Source organism: Eptatretus burgeri, chromosome 2, assembly GCF_056783735.1.
Source record: "Eptatretus burgeri isolate ZD-2024b chromosome 2, Ebu_testis_v1, whole genome shotgun sequence".
Lineage (NCBI taxonomy): Eukaryota > Metazoa > Chordata > Myxini > Myxiniformes > Myxinidae > Eptatretus > Eptatretus burgeri.
Window position 1 is genome coordinate 25,714,747 of NC_140962.1, and position 16,470 is coordinate 25,731,216.

Below are 16,470 nucleotides of genomic sequence, written 5' to 3' on the forward strand. Positions count from 1 at the left end.
ATCATGGCAGGTGGGAGCACCTTCTATTGGTTTGGCCATGCTGATGGTAACCATGCCAAAGAAGTTGCTCTAGCTCTGTCCAATAAGCTGACTCCAATGATAATTGAGGTAACCGGTCAACAAGCGTATTACGGGACGAAGGATTCGTCACTCCTTGGGTGTCATTTCCCTGGTCTCTGCATATGCTCCCACTGAGGCGAGCGATCTCACCGTGAAGGATGCATTCTATGCCATGCTCGAGTCTGTGGTTGATCAGTGCCTCAGGCGAGATACTCTTCTTGTATTGAGGGATTTCAGTGCATCGACTGGAACTGATAGGGGTGATTGAGATGTGTTAGGCCCCATGGGTCTGGAACTGTGAACCAGAATAGCACCAATTCCTTGACTTTGGGTGGCTGGTTCATGGTTTCAGCACTCACAGGCTCATCGGTTGACTTGGTATTCCAACGCTGATGGTGTAGCAAAGGAGAGTGACCATGTGCTTGTTGATGGTCGCTGGAGGATGATCCACCACTACAGGGTCGACCAGAGTGCTCAGTTCCTCAATATTGACCACAGACTTGTGGTAGCAACTCCGAAGTTGCAGCTTAAATGCGGGAGAATGGTACCGTCCCAGCCGAGGCTGGATATTGGCAAGCTTAATGATGAGAGGGTAGCTGAGGAGTTTGCGAACAGGCTGAGTGGAGATTTGGGGGGGTCTGGGTGCTTTGGGGAATCTTGAAGAGTTGTGGAGTGCCTTCAAGACAACCATCCTTTATGTTGCTGGTGGACATCTTGGAACTCGCCATCGAGCAAGGAATAATTTTGTGTCTCAAGGGACAATGGAAACCATTGACCAGTCGCAGGGCCAGAATTAATGGCAAGGCTGAGCTGTTCAGGGAGTTGAGGTGTAAAGCTGTGCATGCACTGAGGGTGGACAAGGAGGCCTATGTGTGAGGAATCTGTGAGGGGGTCGAGCATCAACTGTGATCAGGTGATTCTTGTCTTGCTTACAGGGGAAATTGCACATTGTGTTCCTCCAAGCCTGTCCCTCGGTGTACTGCAGTTAGAGCGGAGGGTGGTGTGTTCTTGACGGGAATCCAAAGTGAAGGCCTGCTGAATCTTACTTTGAGCGGCTGTACCAGGCTGATCTCCCAGCTGTTGAGTTGAATGTCAGGGGTGTTACTATCCCTATTGCTGACCTTCCAATCAACTTTGATCCACCTTTGTTTTTGTGGAAACAGGCTGTGGTGAAACAGTCGAAATATGGTGAAGCTCCTGGGATCTGTGACATCCATGCTGAAGTTCTCAAGGCTGGTGGAAATTCTGCACTCATGTTGTTGCATGCAGTTCTATGCTCTGCCTGGAACACAGGCATCATACCAACTGACGAGAAAGAGGGGCCTTGTTGTCCCCCTCTGGAAAGGGAAGGGGGATCGCCAGGACTGCAGCCACTACCAAGGGTGCTGCTCTCAGTGCCCTACAAGGTCTTTGCTTGAATAATTATTTATAGGGTTCGCCACCATCTGCTTAAGCACCAACTTCCATAGCAATCAGGCTTTACACCAAACAGGTCAACGATTGATTGTGTCCTTGCCCTTCGGTTCCTCACCGATCGCAGACGATAGTTTCGGCAGGGGCTGCTTGCAGCCTATGTTCATCTCTGCAAAGTGTTTTCAGTGAATCCGGATGCACTCTGGAGAATTATTGGTCTTCGTGAGGTGCCAGCAAAACTGATCAATCGATGTCTGAACTATACTCTGGTACTGAGTGCGCTGTGAGATGTGGTGATACCATCTCAGACTTATTTCCAGTTGTGTTACTGGAGTTCATCAGGGGTGTGTACTGGCCCCACACTTTTCAGCCCTTGTATGGATGGACTGGATTGTGGGGAGGATGTCAGAGGGATCAAGCCACGGTGCATTGTCTGGGAATGTCAAGATCTTTCACCTTGATTTTGCAGATGATGCAGTCATTTTGGCAGAAACTGGATATCCTTTTGAGGGCCCTAGGGGTGCTGAATGAGTCGTTGGAGCCGCTGGGATTACGAGTTTTCTGCGGCAAAACTAAGATCCAGGCTTTCATTGAAATCTTGGATGATGCTATATTGTCTGTCTGTACCTGTTTGTGGTGAGGATGTTGAGGTCATGGAGATATTCACGTCTTCGCTGGCTGTGAGCCAGAGGTCAATGGACGTCTGGGTCGGGCCTGTAGTCCAGGCAAAATGTCGGATGACCTCACAAATTGCAACAAAAGCAAACTCAACAGATTTTGATTCCTGGATATGTCCTCAGTGACAGAAAAAAGTCTTAAGGGATCCTCTGGGGGGAAAGTCCTGAAATCATGGAAATCCAATATGGCCGCCACCCGGCTTCGGGGAAAATGAGAAAATTGTAAAGATTGATATTTTAATATGTAAATATATGTTTTTCTGCATTCTAATTGTTTCTAGTTATGGTCAGTATATTGATATACAAGAATAATTATAAAAAAGTGAAATGTATTGAGGGTAAAATAAAAAATTATAGCTTTTTTGTCCAACAATGTCAATTTTTTTGTCCCGAAAAAAAAAAATATTTACCTGATACTGATTTTGGCTCCTGGACAAAAAAAAAATAAAACATTGAAGACACAAGATGAAATCAAGTCTTTGGCAATTCAATATAATGATGTAAATCATTGAAACATGACAAAATTCACAATTCCACTCAGGGCAATCACATCTGCCTGACGAAGGTTTCAAAATGAAAATGAAAATTTGCATTAAACTCAGAAACTACATCCATTATAAACTTACTATACAAGTTGAGAAAAATCAAGCGTATTAAAGTTAGAACTCGACAATGTCGTCATCATCCTCATCATTGTCACATGGAGTGTTTGTGCAGCCAGAGCCCCTGCAGTTTCCACAAGCTGGAGTGCACTCAATGTTGTGCTTCTTGCATGTGCATCTCATGGTGCTGGATGTTGGTGGTCTTTGATTTGTTTCAAGACCTCAGACATGCATACTTCTTCCACAAACAGTGTCCCAGCCATCAGCTCCTCATAGAGGGTACAAGCTTCGTTGAAGTCTGGATTATTGCTTAGATCGGTATGCTGGTCATGTAGCGGCCTTGCAGCTGCTACGGCTAAGTCCGGGTCATCATTCCGATTGCCGTCTGATGTTTCAGGTAGGGCATAGTAGAGGCGCATTGAGCACATTTGTCAACAGAAAGGCATTGAGGGCTGCATCAACAATAAGGTGTGTGCGAACTGCGTGGGCAATGGCCTTGCCACTAAACATATGAATCACTGTATTGGGAGCATATATCAACTCCATCAGTTCTTGAAGCCCGGATGACACCATCATGTGTCCAATACATCCAAGGAAACTCATCTCTGCGTGGAAGCCGCCCAAGCGTAGGACAATCCCTTTCAGATCACTTCCCATAGGCTCCGAGTTGATGATCATGAGGGCCTTCCACCAGAGGGGCTGATCAAAGGTGATTAATGGAGTCACACCATGGCGTCGTGCATGTTAACTGACAAACATCAGGGTCGAGTATATGCATGTGCTGTCACTCGAGTTCATGTCTATCATGGGCAGAAACATGATAGCCACCTTGCCAGGGTGGTCACCCTTGTGTATGAATTGCATAATTCCTGACCATGCAGGTCTGGGGGACCCAAACAAGATGGATGTCTTCCACAGAACATCAAGATTTTCAGAGCAGTTCTGGGCTTTTTGGTTGACAAGTTTCTGGTACGTCACTGCTGTCATCCCATGACTTTCTTCCTCGTGGTACCGTATCTGCACCCTTCCAACCATTGTGACATCACGAGACGTCACCTTAGCCCTGGGTATTGGCCGGCCTGATCTGGTTCCAGGGGTGACGGCGGCAATCATCCCCATGCCATGGAATGTGCCATGGCCATTCAGTGTGCGAATGTTATGGTCCACATTGTCAGCTGCATACTGCACAAACTCTGTTGTCAGGTTAGGGATGTCTGTTCCATGTAACTGAGCAGCATTTCGTTCAAACTCATGCACCTCTTCATATGAACAGCAGAATCCGTGATGATGAAGGGAATCAATGAGAAATCGTGATGCGAAGTGGTGATATAGCTGCACACCCAACCCAACCTGCAGTGGTGCCAGTAAGACTCTGGGTCTATTTGCCTGCACTATGGCTTGCCCAATTGAAGCCACTTTAACACCATCTTTCTTTCCCACAAACAGTCCTTCAAGCAGTACCAGCAGAGTATCTGGTAAGTATTTAATGCCAGCCTCTTGCGATTGCAGGTCATCACCACATGGGTAGACTTCATGGGATGTTTCAATGGTTTTAATGTCTTCTTTGATGAGTTTGGCAGCGGCCTGTACAAGCTTGATATTCTCTTCAGTAGTGTCTTTTTCCTGCTGCTGGTTGTTGTAATATTCCTGAAGCACTGCCCTGGCTGTTCTGAAGGTGACCACGTTCAGCTTGCCGTTGATCGCTGTTTGGATTATCCTGTCACCAAAGTGTTCCCACAGCCTCGCCTTCATGTGGGTGTAGCTGTATGCTTCGTAGTTAGTGCCTGCCAGTTTCTGTCATGAGGTCAATGAGATCATTGATGGTGATCTGCTCATCATCATTTTCCTCAATATATCTTGCCACTTGCAAGAATGCTGCTGTCTTCTCATCACCTTGAGGCCGTCCAAGCTTTGTCCTCTTGGATTATTCGGTGTCCATCATCTGAGCTATTGGTATCTGTTTATTTGTGCAAAAGTTAACACTGTATGTCTGGTGGTAAACTGCATCTGCTGCGTGCAAGTCATGCACATGCAGAATCCGTGCCTTCACAGCATCTGACCAAACATCGGCTCGTTCGCGGTATATTGCCAATATATAAGGAATAATTTTGTGTCTCAAGGGACAATGGAAACCATTGACCAGTCGCAGGGCCAGAATTAATGGCAAGGCTGAGCTGTTCAGGGAGTTGAGGCGTAAAACTGTACGTGCACTGAGGGTGGACAAGGAGGCCTATGTGCGAGGAATCTGTGAGCGGGTAGAGCATCACCTGTGGACAGGTGATTCTCGTCCCGCTTACAGGGGAATTCGCGCATTACATTCATCCAAGCCAATCCCTCGGAGCACTGCAGTTCGAGCAGAGAGTGGTAGGCTCTTGACAGAGGAGTCTGAAGTGAAGGCCCGCTGGGCCGGTTACTTTGAGCGGTTGTACCAGGCTGATCCCCCAGCTGTCGAGTTGGACGTCAAGGGTGTTACAATCCCTGTTGCTGACCCTCGAATCAACTGTGGTCCACCTTCGCTTGTGGAAACACGGGCTGCGGTGAACCAGTTGAAACGGGGCAAAGCTCCAGGGATCTGTGGCATCCATGCCGAACTTCTCAAGGCTGGTGGAAATGCTGCACTCGTGTCGTTGCATGCAGTTTTGTGCTCTGCCTGGAACACAGGCATCATCCCAACTGACTGGAAGAGGGGCCTTGTTGTCCCTCTCTGGAAAGGGAAGGGTGATCGCCAAGACTGCAACAACTACCGAGGGGTGACGGTGCTCTCAGTGCCGGGCAAGGTGTTTGCTCGGATAATACTTGATAGGGTTTGCCACCATCTGCTTGAGCACCAGCGTCCAGAGCAGTCAGGCTTTACACCAAAGAGGTCAACGATTGACCGTATCCTTGCACTTCGTGTCCTCACCGAACGCAGACAAGAGTTTCGGCAGGGGCTGCTTGCAGCCTATGTTGATCTCTGTAAAGCGTTCGATTCAGTGAATCGGGATGTCCTCTGGAGGATTCTTGGTCTTCGTGGGGTGCCACCAAAACTGATCGATCTGATGCCTGAACTCTACTCTGGTACTGAGAGTGCTGTGAAGTGTGGTGGTACCATCTCTGACTTATTTCCAGTTGTTACTGGAGTTCGTCAGGGATGTGTACTGGCCCCCACACTTTTCAGCACTTGTTTGGACTGGATTTTAGGGAGGATGTCGGAGAGATCAAGTTGCGGTGCATCGTTTGGGAATGTCAAGATCTCGGACCTTGATTTTGCAGATGATGCAGTCATCTTTGCGGAGACTTTAGACATCCTCTTGGGGGCCCTCGAGGTGCTGAATGAGGAGTCGGAGCCGTTGGGATTACGGGTTTCTTGGGTCAAAACTAAGATCCAAGTTTTCGGTGACATCTTGGATGCTGCTGTCCTGTCTGTGTATGTTTGTGGTGAGGATGTTGAGGTCATGGAGAGATTCACTTACCTTGGCAGTGATATTCATGTCTCTGCTGGCTGCGAGTCAGAGGTCAATAGACGTCTGGGTCGGGCCTGGGGAGTCATGGATTCACTGGATCATGGGGTGTGGCGCTGCCGGTACCTGTGCGGGAGGACGAAAGTCCGAGTCTTCAGGTCCTTGGTACTTCCAGTCTTGCTCTATGGGTGCGAGACTTGGACTCTGACCAAGGATCTGAGACGGAGACTTAATTCCTTTGGTACCAGGTCTCTTCGGAGAATCCTTGGCTCTCGCTGGTCGGATTTTGTGTCCAACGAGCGGTTTCTGAGAGAGACTCGGATGAGATTTGTTACCTGCATAGTCTGTGAGCGTCAGTTGCGGCTGTATGGACATGTGGCTCGTTTTCCTGACGCTGATCCTGCTCACCAGATTCTCTCAGCGAGGGAGTCTCATGAGTGGAGGAGGCCAGTGGGCCGACCACGTGCCTCATGGTTGCAACAGGTTGACCATCATCTCAAGGAGATGGGGATGGGCCTGGCATCTGCCTTGGGGATGGCCAGACGGAGGCCCCTGGAGTACCGGCGGAAAGTGGACGCAGCGACGCGCTGTTCTGGCACATGCTCCCATACCTGACCTAATTCTACAGGATGGCTTGAAAGTTGCTTTACCCTACCCTGGACCTGCACTTGCTGCTTCTGCTTTCCCAACTATGGATGGAGGTCCACAATGCCAAGCATGAGATCAGAGCCATCTCCCCAGACATTGCGTGCTTTCGATACAGTCTGGCACCCCGCCCTGCTCACCAAACACTCTTCCTCTGGTATCCAAGGCAATTTCCACTCATGGCTCGCAGACTTCCTCTCCTGTCGCAGTCAATGTGTGGTGCTGAATGAAATTCTCTCATCTCCTCTTCCTGTCCAGGCTGGAGTTCTTCAAGGCATGTTCTGGGCCCTGTTCTTTTTCTCATTTTCATCAATGATCTCTCTGACTGGAAAATCCTCTTTATCTCTTTGCTGATGACTCCTCCTTCTACTCTACCATCTGTCATCCCTCAGACCCACAAGCAACAGCCCCTTCACAATCTGCAGATCTGGATAAAATCACAAGCTTGTCCAACATTTGGAACATGTCTTTCAATCCCGACAAATCTCATACTCTCACGATGTCTCTCCGAGAGGACCGTCTGGACCCCCCCCCCCAATCTATTTCATCAACAAGCTTCTTGAAGAAGTCCTTTTATTCAAGCTCCTGGGTCTCACTATTTACCATGATCTTTCCTGGGAAAGCCGCATTTCCAAGTTGGCCTCCAAAGCCAATCGCCGACTGGGCATCCTCCATCATGCAAAGTCCTTCCTTGGCACACCTGAGCTCCTGACCACGTACAAAGCTTTAATCTGAAAGTTGATGGAGCACTGCTCTCCCCTCGGGACTGGTGCTCCAGCCTCTCACCTTTTTCTGCTTCACGCTGTGGAAACCAAGGCATTTAGGATCATTGGTATATCCCACAATGCGGCTGAGTCTGGGTCTCTCACACTCTCACCACAGGAAGGTTGGTGGTGTTTGTCTTCGACTGTCTCTTCTCCGGCCTCGCCCCCCCCCGGCCCACATGCTCTGACTGTGACCTGTCCCCCCCCCCATATTTCTGCAGGGCGCTCGAGATCTGCCAGAAACCCCCTTCTGGTGAAACTACCAAAATAAAGAATCATTGCTCACCTTCATTCTTTCATTCCTCCATTTTTCTGCCTTTGAAATAAACTCCCACACACTCTTCAATCCCACTCGTCCCTCCAGGTCTTCAAAACAGCTGTTTCCCACCATTTCTTATCATCCCCCATCCAAAACCATGATCTTTTCTACCCCCGTTAATCCACTCCAAACCAGCCTTCTTCAAATTCCCTGCTTTCCTTCCTCAAAGTCCCTGAAGTGTGAGGACCTCAAAGTTTCTGTGCTGTCCATCTTGTTTACCCCATGTACCCTGCCCCATCCCTCTCTCTTCCACAGGTCTCCAAATGTTTCTGTTACCCATTGTTTTGTGCTTCCCTCTCCCGGCCCTCTTGTCGACTGCTCCCCTTGTTATACATTCTGTTTGTTAGCTTTTATACGAGCCTCGACATTGTATATTAAAATATATATATATATATATATATATATATATATATATATATATATATATATATATATATATATAATATAATATAAACCCTCCATGGCAAAGCATTCATTGTTAAACTGTTTTTTTTATTTCCAGGTTTTATTGTGCACCTTGGTGATATTTGTATTTGTTAAATAATAATACTGTTTACATCAGACTTTTGGGTGAACCAACTTTGTTTAAACGTGGCTTGTTCTGTGTGCAGCCATCTCACGTACTTCACACCTTGAAGGTATACCTTCGGGCTGAGCGAAAAGACATCCAGCACACAGCACGGCGGTTCCTGCATCTGCAGCATGCCGATCCTGCACGGGCAACTGCCCACACACACATGGTGAGTTTACAAAGAATGCTCATTGCTTTCCAAACGAGAAGAGCACTCTTCGATGTCGCAATGTCAACAGATTTTATGTGGATATGCTTCCAATCGCATTATTACATCATTATTCATACTTGCACCAAGTTTGATTTAAATCCCTGGACCCAGATTCAAAATATGAAATAAATCTTTCTTCCAGACCATGTGTCCGATCAGGTTGAACTTTAAAACTTGTCATGGTGAATATGACTTTATCATAACTGGCATTTCACATCCATTGATGAAGCGGTTCAAGAGAAAGAATTTTTTTTTTAAGCTCTTTGTTCAATCCAATATGGCTGCCAGACCATGTGACCTATTTTTCATGAACACTTTGGTATCCCGAAGGATTGGGGAACATGTGGATGAAGTTTCTCCTCGATCTGTCAAGTCATTCTGGAGAAGATTTTTGAAGGTTTATTCTTCAAAATAAATCATAGCTGCCAAACCATGTGACCGATGACCTCAGAGGTGGAGAATTTATTTGTTCCATATGGATGTTTATAGGTGGAGAACTTTTTATTCCTCACTGATAGTTCAGCCAAGTCAGAGAAGATTTTTTTTTGAAGGTTTTTATGTTTAAAAACAATATGGCTGTCATCAAAATTTTTCCCTCATACAACTTAACCCGAGATGACCCTCAAAAGTTTTCATACTGATTGGATAAAGCATTCCACGTATGCAATGATATAACAAAGCCATCTATGATGTCAAAAAAAATCACACTTGTTTTTCCATTGGGGGTACTTCACATGTGCCAAGCTTCAATTTTTCTCTCATGGAGGGGTTTTGGAGATGGAGGTCCAAAGTTTTTCCTTTTTTCCAACATGGCTGCTATACCACTTGACCAACGACATCATAATCATCATTAATACATACGGTACGAACTACATACATGCATACGGTACGGACAGACAACTCAAAAACAGAATGTCTCCAGCGACTTCATCAGCGGAGGCATAAAAAGTAATTGGACACTTCATCGTAAGATGTCTTAAAATATTCCATTGTTAAATGTTACGTAATGTACTGAAATGTTTGAGATGCTCTCTCCATTCATTGAGTGTTGATCAGGTTTGATTGTGTTTGAAATTAACACACGGGTTTATAATTGGCCATTGTCATGCTTTTCAGCTTCAATTTCACTTCTGTTTTTTTCTTGTGCAATAAAGCTACTGCGGTGACTTTTATAACAAAAATCTTGTGTTGCTTGGATAACCTTTATCATACAAGGTGCTGTGATTATTTGACACTTTGTTACCCTCGCCAGGGGAGGGGGCATTGCATTTTGGTCCGTTTGTCTATCTTGTCTGTCTGTTTCTCCTCACAGAATGTGAATGTGTATGAATTGCATTAGACTCCTTAAACTCCTGAAACCCTTAAGACCCTTTACAACCCAAGAGACCCCAAAGATCCTTTGGAACCCTGAAGACCCTTTGACTCTTTCTACACTTTAGACCTTGATACCTTCACACCTTTCAGAGAATTTATTATTATGTACACCGATTTGACCTTTAGACCCTTTTGGACCTTAACTTACACTTTTTAGACCCTTTAGACTTTTTCAACCCTTTCGACCTTTCAACCTGACCATTTAGACCGGCCTTTTCAACCCGACCGTTTGGACAACCTTTTCGCCCCGACCGTTTGGACCGACCATTTCAGCCCGACCGTTTGGACCGACCTTTTCAGCTCGACCTTTTCGGACCGACCTTTTCAGTTGGACCATTTGGACCGACCTTTTCAGCCTGACCGTTTGGACAACCTTTTCGCCCCGACCGTTTGGACCGACCTTTTCGCCCCGACCGTTTGGATCGACCTTTTAAGCCTGACCTTTTTGGACCGACCTTTTTGGACCGACCTTTTTGGACCGACCTTTTTGGACCGACCTTTTCGGACCGACCTTTTCGGACCGACCTTTTCAGCCCGACCTTTTCGGACCGACCTTTTCAGCCCGACCTTTTCAGCCCGACCGTTTGGACCGACCTTTTCAGCCTGACCGTTGGGACCGACCTTTTCGCCCCGACCGTTGGAACTGACCTTTTATTTGCCACACAAAATACACCACCCAAAATAAGTCCTGGTGAGGGTCTGCAATCGGATTACTCTCTCTCTTGTTTGTTCTGTGCGTGGCACTTTCTTTTATTTTGCTGGTGAGAGAAACAGGATCATTTTTGTTGGGTATTTGGTTGCAGTGGCTTTCTTCATTGAGCAGAATCTGTATTGTCCAGGCTGATTTCATACCAAATTGGTTTGAATTTTTGACAACTTTGTTTCTTGTTTGTAAATTACTGTTCTCAAAGTCGAGAGAACATTCAATGTGATTAAAGTCTTGGTGTTTGTCTCCAGCCCTTTTTCTTCTGTTTATATAATCATTGATTTCCTTATTCTGCAGGTCAAAGCACATTTGTTGGTGATCTTGGAGAGGGTAAACCAGAGTGTGTTTTTGTTGCATCACATGCCGGCTCTGAGCAATCTCATCAACTCTGATGTTCGTAAGTAATGGCACCATCTCCCCTATTATTTCCTCCTGACCAACTAAATATGAACAACGTGAGAGATGTTCCACCTCAATCATTTCCTCTGCCACCGAAGGTAAAGGAGGTTGTTTTCACCCCTTTCTGTTTGTCTGTCTGCTTGTATACAGGATATCTCAAAAAGTTGTGGAATGATCCGGATGAGATTTTGTGTACAGGTTGGGAGTGTGACAAGGACAAACTGATTACAATTTGGTGAAGATCCCGATTCGACCAAAATTAAAAAAATGATTCTTCACCATTGAGAGAGAAGGTGAAACCGATAGAGAGCATGATATCTCAAATAATTGTGGATGGATTCGAACGAAACTTGGACAGGTTGGGTGCGTGACCATGACAAATTGATTCGATTTTGGTGAAGATTCAAATCCGGATCAGACTACTGTAATTTTTTCGGTGATTCTTCACCAATGAGAGATCGGGCTCAAAAACAATAATATAGCATGATATTTCAAAAATGTATTGGGCCAGATATATTCTCGTGGATCAGGCATTACAGGGCGGAGCTGTGCAGTCTACCGAGAGCCCTTGTTTATTGATCTGGATTCTTTTTGATTTTTTTTTTTTTGTAATGAGGTTCACTTGGCTCTGCCTTGGTGGATTTGAGTGTGGAGGAGTAGCAGCTGAAATGCGAATCCTATCCAGGTTTCTACTGATTACTTAATCATGAGCTGGATCTGCATCCACATCTTAACCAAAATATATTCGGCTTGTTCTTGTCCACCGACCCAACTCGTCCACCAAGTTTTGTCATAACTTGTTCACAACGTTTTGAGATGTCATGCTGTATATATCGTTTTGGGATCACTTTAAATTATTATGAAGAATCACTTAAAGGTTTTAAGATTCTCGGATCCAGTTGTTCACTAAAATCTAATCAATTCACCCTTGCCACGCACCCATCTTGTCCACTAAATGTTGTGTGAATCTGTCCATAACTTATTTGAGACAGCCTACTCAGACAGACAGGAGTGAAAATGTAACTCCGGCCACTTACGGTGGCAGAGGTAATCAAAATGAATGCACATGCACTCGCTCAGGCTCGCTCGTGCATTTGTTTTGTGAAACGTAATGGTGCAACACAATATTAGATGCATCAATGTGAACCTGCAAGTGTCGTGTGTATTACTGAATGCCAACTGCATGGTTTTCGTTTCAGTAATAAGTAATACCTCGCCATACGCTCGGGATGCGTTCCTGAAAAACCGAGTGCATCGCGAATCGGCTTTTTGCGAAACAATTTTTCCAATCAGAATAATGTTATAAATAGGAGATTCTTGAAGGATGTCAAAATCCAGCATTTTTCCCAAAATGAGAGTTCTAAAGATATGCAGTAATACCTCGCCATACGCTGTTTCTCAACACGCTCGTTTCTGTTTTACATTCCTTATACATTATGACTCGACCTCCCAAATCCGCTCACTGGCATCAGACAGATGCCAATGTGTTCATCACTCGGTTTTATATTTTTTTTAAAAATAATCACTCGGTTTTATATTAAATTAATGCAATGTGAGCGAATCCCTACGTCACAAGATCCAAATCACTACCCAGCATTAGTTTGCTTCAATTTACATTCCACTCCAGCAGCTCCGTTACAGGTATTCCATTTAACCTGATGTGTTGGCACACAGCGGATATTTGTGTGTGCAGTGCAGTGCGTCCTGCATAAACCCTGAGGATTTCAAGAGGAGGCAATTCAAGGTGTTATTGAAAGCGTTGTTGAAATGGGCAGGCACCTGGGATTTGAGGAACTTCAGAAGGATGATGTTTGTTGATTTTTAAGTCCACGACAGTACTGTATATACTTTTATTAATCAAACCTCTCTATCCCAACGTGTTTTTTCATATTCAGTCATGTGCCACTTAACGACGGGGTTATGTTCTGAGAAATGCGTCATTAAGCAATGTCGTTATTGTGTGAACATCATAGAGTGTACTTACACAAACCAAGATGGTATAGCCTACTACACACCGAGGCTATATGGTATAACCTATTGCTCCAAGGCTACAAAGCTGTACAGCATGTTACTGTACTGAATACTGTAGGCAATTATAACACAATGGTAAGTATTTGTGTATCCAAACAGAAAAGGTACAGTAAAAATACGGTATAAATGATTTTTTTAAATGGTACACCTGGAAAGCGGCACTTACGATGAATGGAGCTTGCAGGACTGGAAGTTGCTCTGGGTGAGTCAGTGAGTGGTGAGTGAATGTGAAGGCCGAGGATATTACTGTTCACTACTGTAGATTTTATAAACACTACACTTAGGCTACACTAAATTTAGAAAAAAATATTTTTCTTTCTTCTTGTAATAACCCTAAAACACAAACACATTGTCCAGCTGTACAAACTTTTTTTTTTAATCTTTTAAAACTTTTTTGTTAAAAACTAAGACACAAACACACACATTAGCCTCGGCCTATACAGGGTCAGGATCATTCATCAATATCACTGTCTTCCACCTCAACATCTTGTCCCACTGTCACATCTAAGATAGATGGAAGACGCGTTAGTTTTACCTTTGTACTGTTCATGACGGCCATGTGTGTTAGCGGCTGCTTACAATGTCCTCTCGCATCGATGGTGAATAAATAGCATTTGGATTTTATAAATAAGTCATCATTGCATCGATGTTATAATTGACAAATGAAGAAACGAGCACCTGTCAGTTGTGTGATATATTTTCGGAACAGTGCGAATGTTTTGACAACATAAAAAGCTTTACTAAAAAATAATCTGTGTTTTGATTTATACTGTAACAACAACGATTTATTTGCAGAATTCTTTAATTCAAAGGTAATTTACTTGCTAGAAGGTAAACGTGCAAAAAACGGGTCAAATAGGGCAAAAATAGGGGTGCTTTAGGATGTTAGGTCAACATTGGGTCAGTTTGAACACTGATTTTCTTGTATCCCGATTTTGCGCAACCCCGCTTTTTTCGCGATGACATTTTATGGACTTCAACGATCGCGTTATAACAGGGCACACTGTAGTTGTTTGTTATCATTATCACGTATTATGTACTATACATAATTGTATTTGCTGGACTGTACTTTTATACGACTGGCAGCGCTGCAACGGCTACGACATCACCAGGTGATAGGAATTTTTCATCTCCAGTATAATCTTATGGGACCACCATCGTATCATTGTGGTCCGTCATTGACCGAAACATCGTAATGCGGTGCATAATTGTATACTGTATATATTTTTGTGATGTGTAATTATTATACCGCACAAGGTGCTTCAGATTAAATATCAGGATTTAATACTTTTCTTTTTTTTCAGAACAAACTTAATGACAAACATAAAACTATTACCATTATATGTAGTAAAGTGTAAAGGGTTGTTTCATGTCAGATATGTCTACCATTCAGATTAAGAATAACATAAACCTCGATGCACATATTCATATTTTTTCAAAAGTATTTTCATTAAAACTGTATGCAATCCTGAGTCACTGCTTTCAGGTCCAGTCCATGTTGTAGACTGGCTCCTTTTGGAACCTTTTAAAGAAGAGGTCACAGACATTGATATCTGGGTCTGTTTGTCCAGGAGAGTAATTTCCAAAGCATGCAGCGAAACCATTTGCGATGACCCTGCCACTGAGTTGGTAATGGAATTAATCCAAGACATTATCTTCAATGTGTGGGTGGCACCCTGTCCTGTTGAAACCATTAGCTTCTCATTGGAAAACGTGGACTTCGCAATTCCACAAAGAAGAATGTCTTCAGCATTTCCAAGTAGCCTTTTCAATCGACATAACCATCAAAAGTGAGGTGCCCCATCACTCCCCATTTGGATACAGTGCACGAGACCAGCGCCATCTGTGAATGAAATGAATGGCTCACAGATCTCATGCAGGATTTTAGGGTCTGTCAAGACAGAATCAGTCAAATGGAAGTACATCTTCCTCAGAACACCATAACACGTCAAGTACTGAAGATTCAACTCCAAAACATCTCACCCCAGGAAGGTTTGATGGGTTGTTTTTTTAACCAACAGATTTTATTCTCTGCTTGATGTTATTTTTGTGTGGAAACAAGTTTAAGTCTTTCCTGAGAATTCAGGTCAGGTCAGGTCAGATCTGTAACCTGCTACAGGTACCATGTAAACCTGTACTAACCTGTTCCATGTCGGCGACTAAACCGTCTCCCCCACCAGGTTTTCTGGTGAGGAGGGTGTTTGGATATGGACACCCAGCAGGATTAAAAACAAAACCTGTCAAAGGGCGGAGGAGCTCCTTGTGAGCCAACGGCCATCCATATCTAGTGCCCAACTGTGTCTGTGGACGTCCTCGTGCAGTTGGGTTACTTTTTCATTTGGAGGTTGGTGGCAGGATTTGCACTCCGGCCACCGTAAAACCCTTCATTCCGCAAAATGCACAAACACAAAAAAATCTGAAAACCCACTCCGTGGGAGTACCTCCTGTGCAGCTTCCCTTCGCAGGGGAGCTCACCGGATGACGGGATTGGGGCAAAGCCTTTGGGACCCCCAATCTTTGATGAAAGGAGGGAAACCACGGTGTAACCTCCCTGGGTCAGATTGCGGGAGAGTGTGTCGGAGTGGTGCTGAGGTGTCGTCCACCAGACGGCGGTCTCCTTGGGTTAACCTGAGGCGGTCCCTTCGGGTGGGTGCCTGGAATGTCCTATCCCTAAGAGAGGATGATCACCTGTCTCTGTTATCATCTGAGCTCAAGCGTTTGGACATCGGGATTGCAGCACTCTCAGGTTTGGAGACCGGATTGCGGCGAGATAATGGTGAGTGGTTACACCTACTATTGGACTGGTCGCTCTGATGGTTACCATACTCAAGGCGTTGCTGTAGCTGTGTCCAATAAGCTGACCCCAATGATAATTGAGGTAACACCGGTCAACGAGCGTATTATGAGACTTAGGATTCGTCACTCCTTAGGTGTCATTTCCCTGGTCGCTGTCTATGCTCCAACTGAGGCGAGTGATCTCACCGTGAAGGACACATTTTGCGCCACGCTCGAGTCTGTGGTTAATCAGTGCCCCAGACCAGATACACTTCTAGTCTTGGGGGATTTCAATGCATCGACTGGAACTGATAGGGATGGTTATGAGGTGTGTGTTGATCCCCATGGGTCAGGAACTATGAATCAGAATAGCACTGAGTTCCTTGACTTTGCAAGAAGTCATGGACTTAGGGTGGCCGGTTCATGGTTTAAGCGCCCACAAGCTCATCGCTGGACTTGGTATTCCAACGCTGGCAGTGTGGC

General features: G+C 45.0%; 1 protein-coding gene across 2 annotated transcripts in view; it reads left to right on the plus strand.

The window, feature by feature from the left end:
* The window catches only part of LOC147031643 (amyloid-beta precursor protein-like), a 143,221-nt gene that overhangs the window by 89,066 nt on the left and 37,685 nt on the right, over positions 1–16,470 (plus strand). For both annotated transcript variants that reach the window (XM_085866215.1, XM_085866220.1), the window contains 2 exons: positions 8,532–8,660; positions 11,080–11,179. In XM_085866215.1, coding sequence (XP_085722341.1) covers positions 8,532–8,660; positions 11,080–11,179 — 229 coding nt within the window. The remainder of the gene's footprint in view (positions 1–8,531; positions 8,661–11,079; positions 11,180–16,470) is intronic.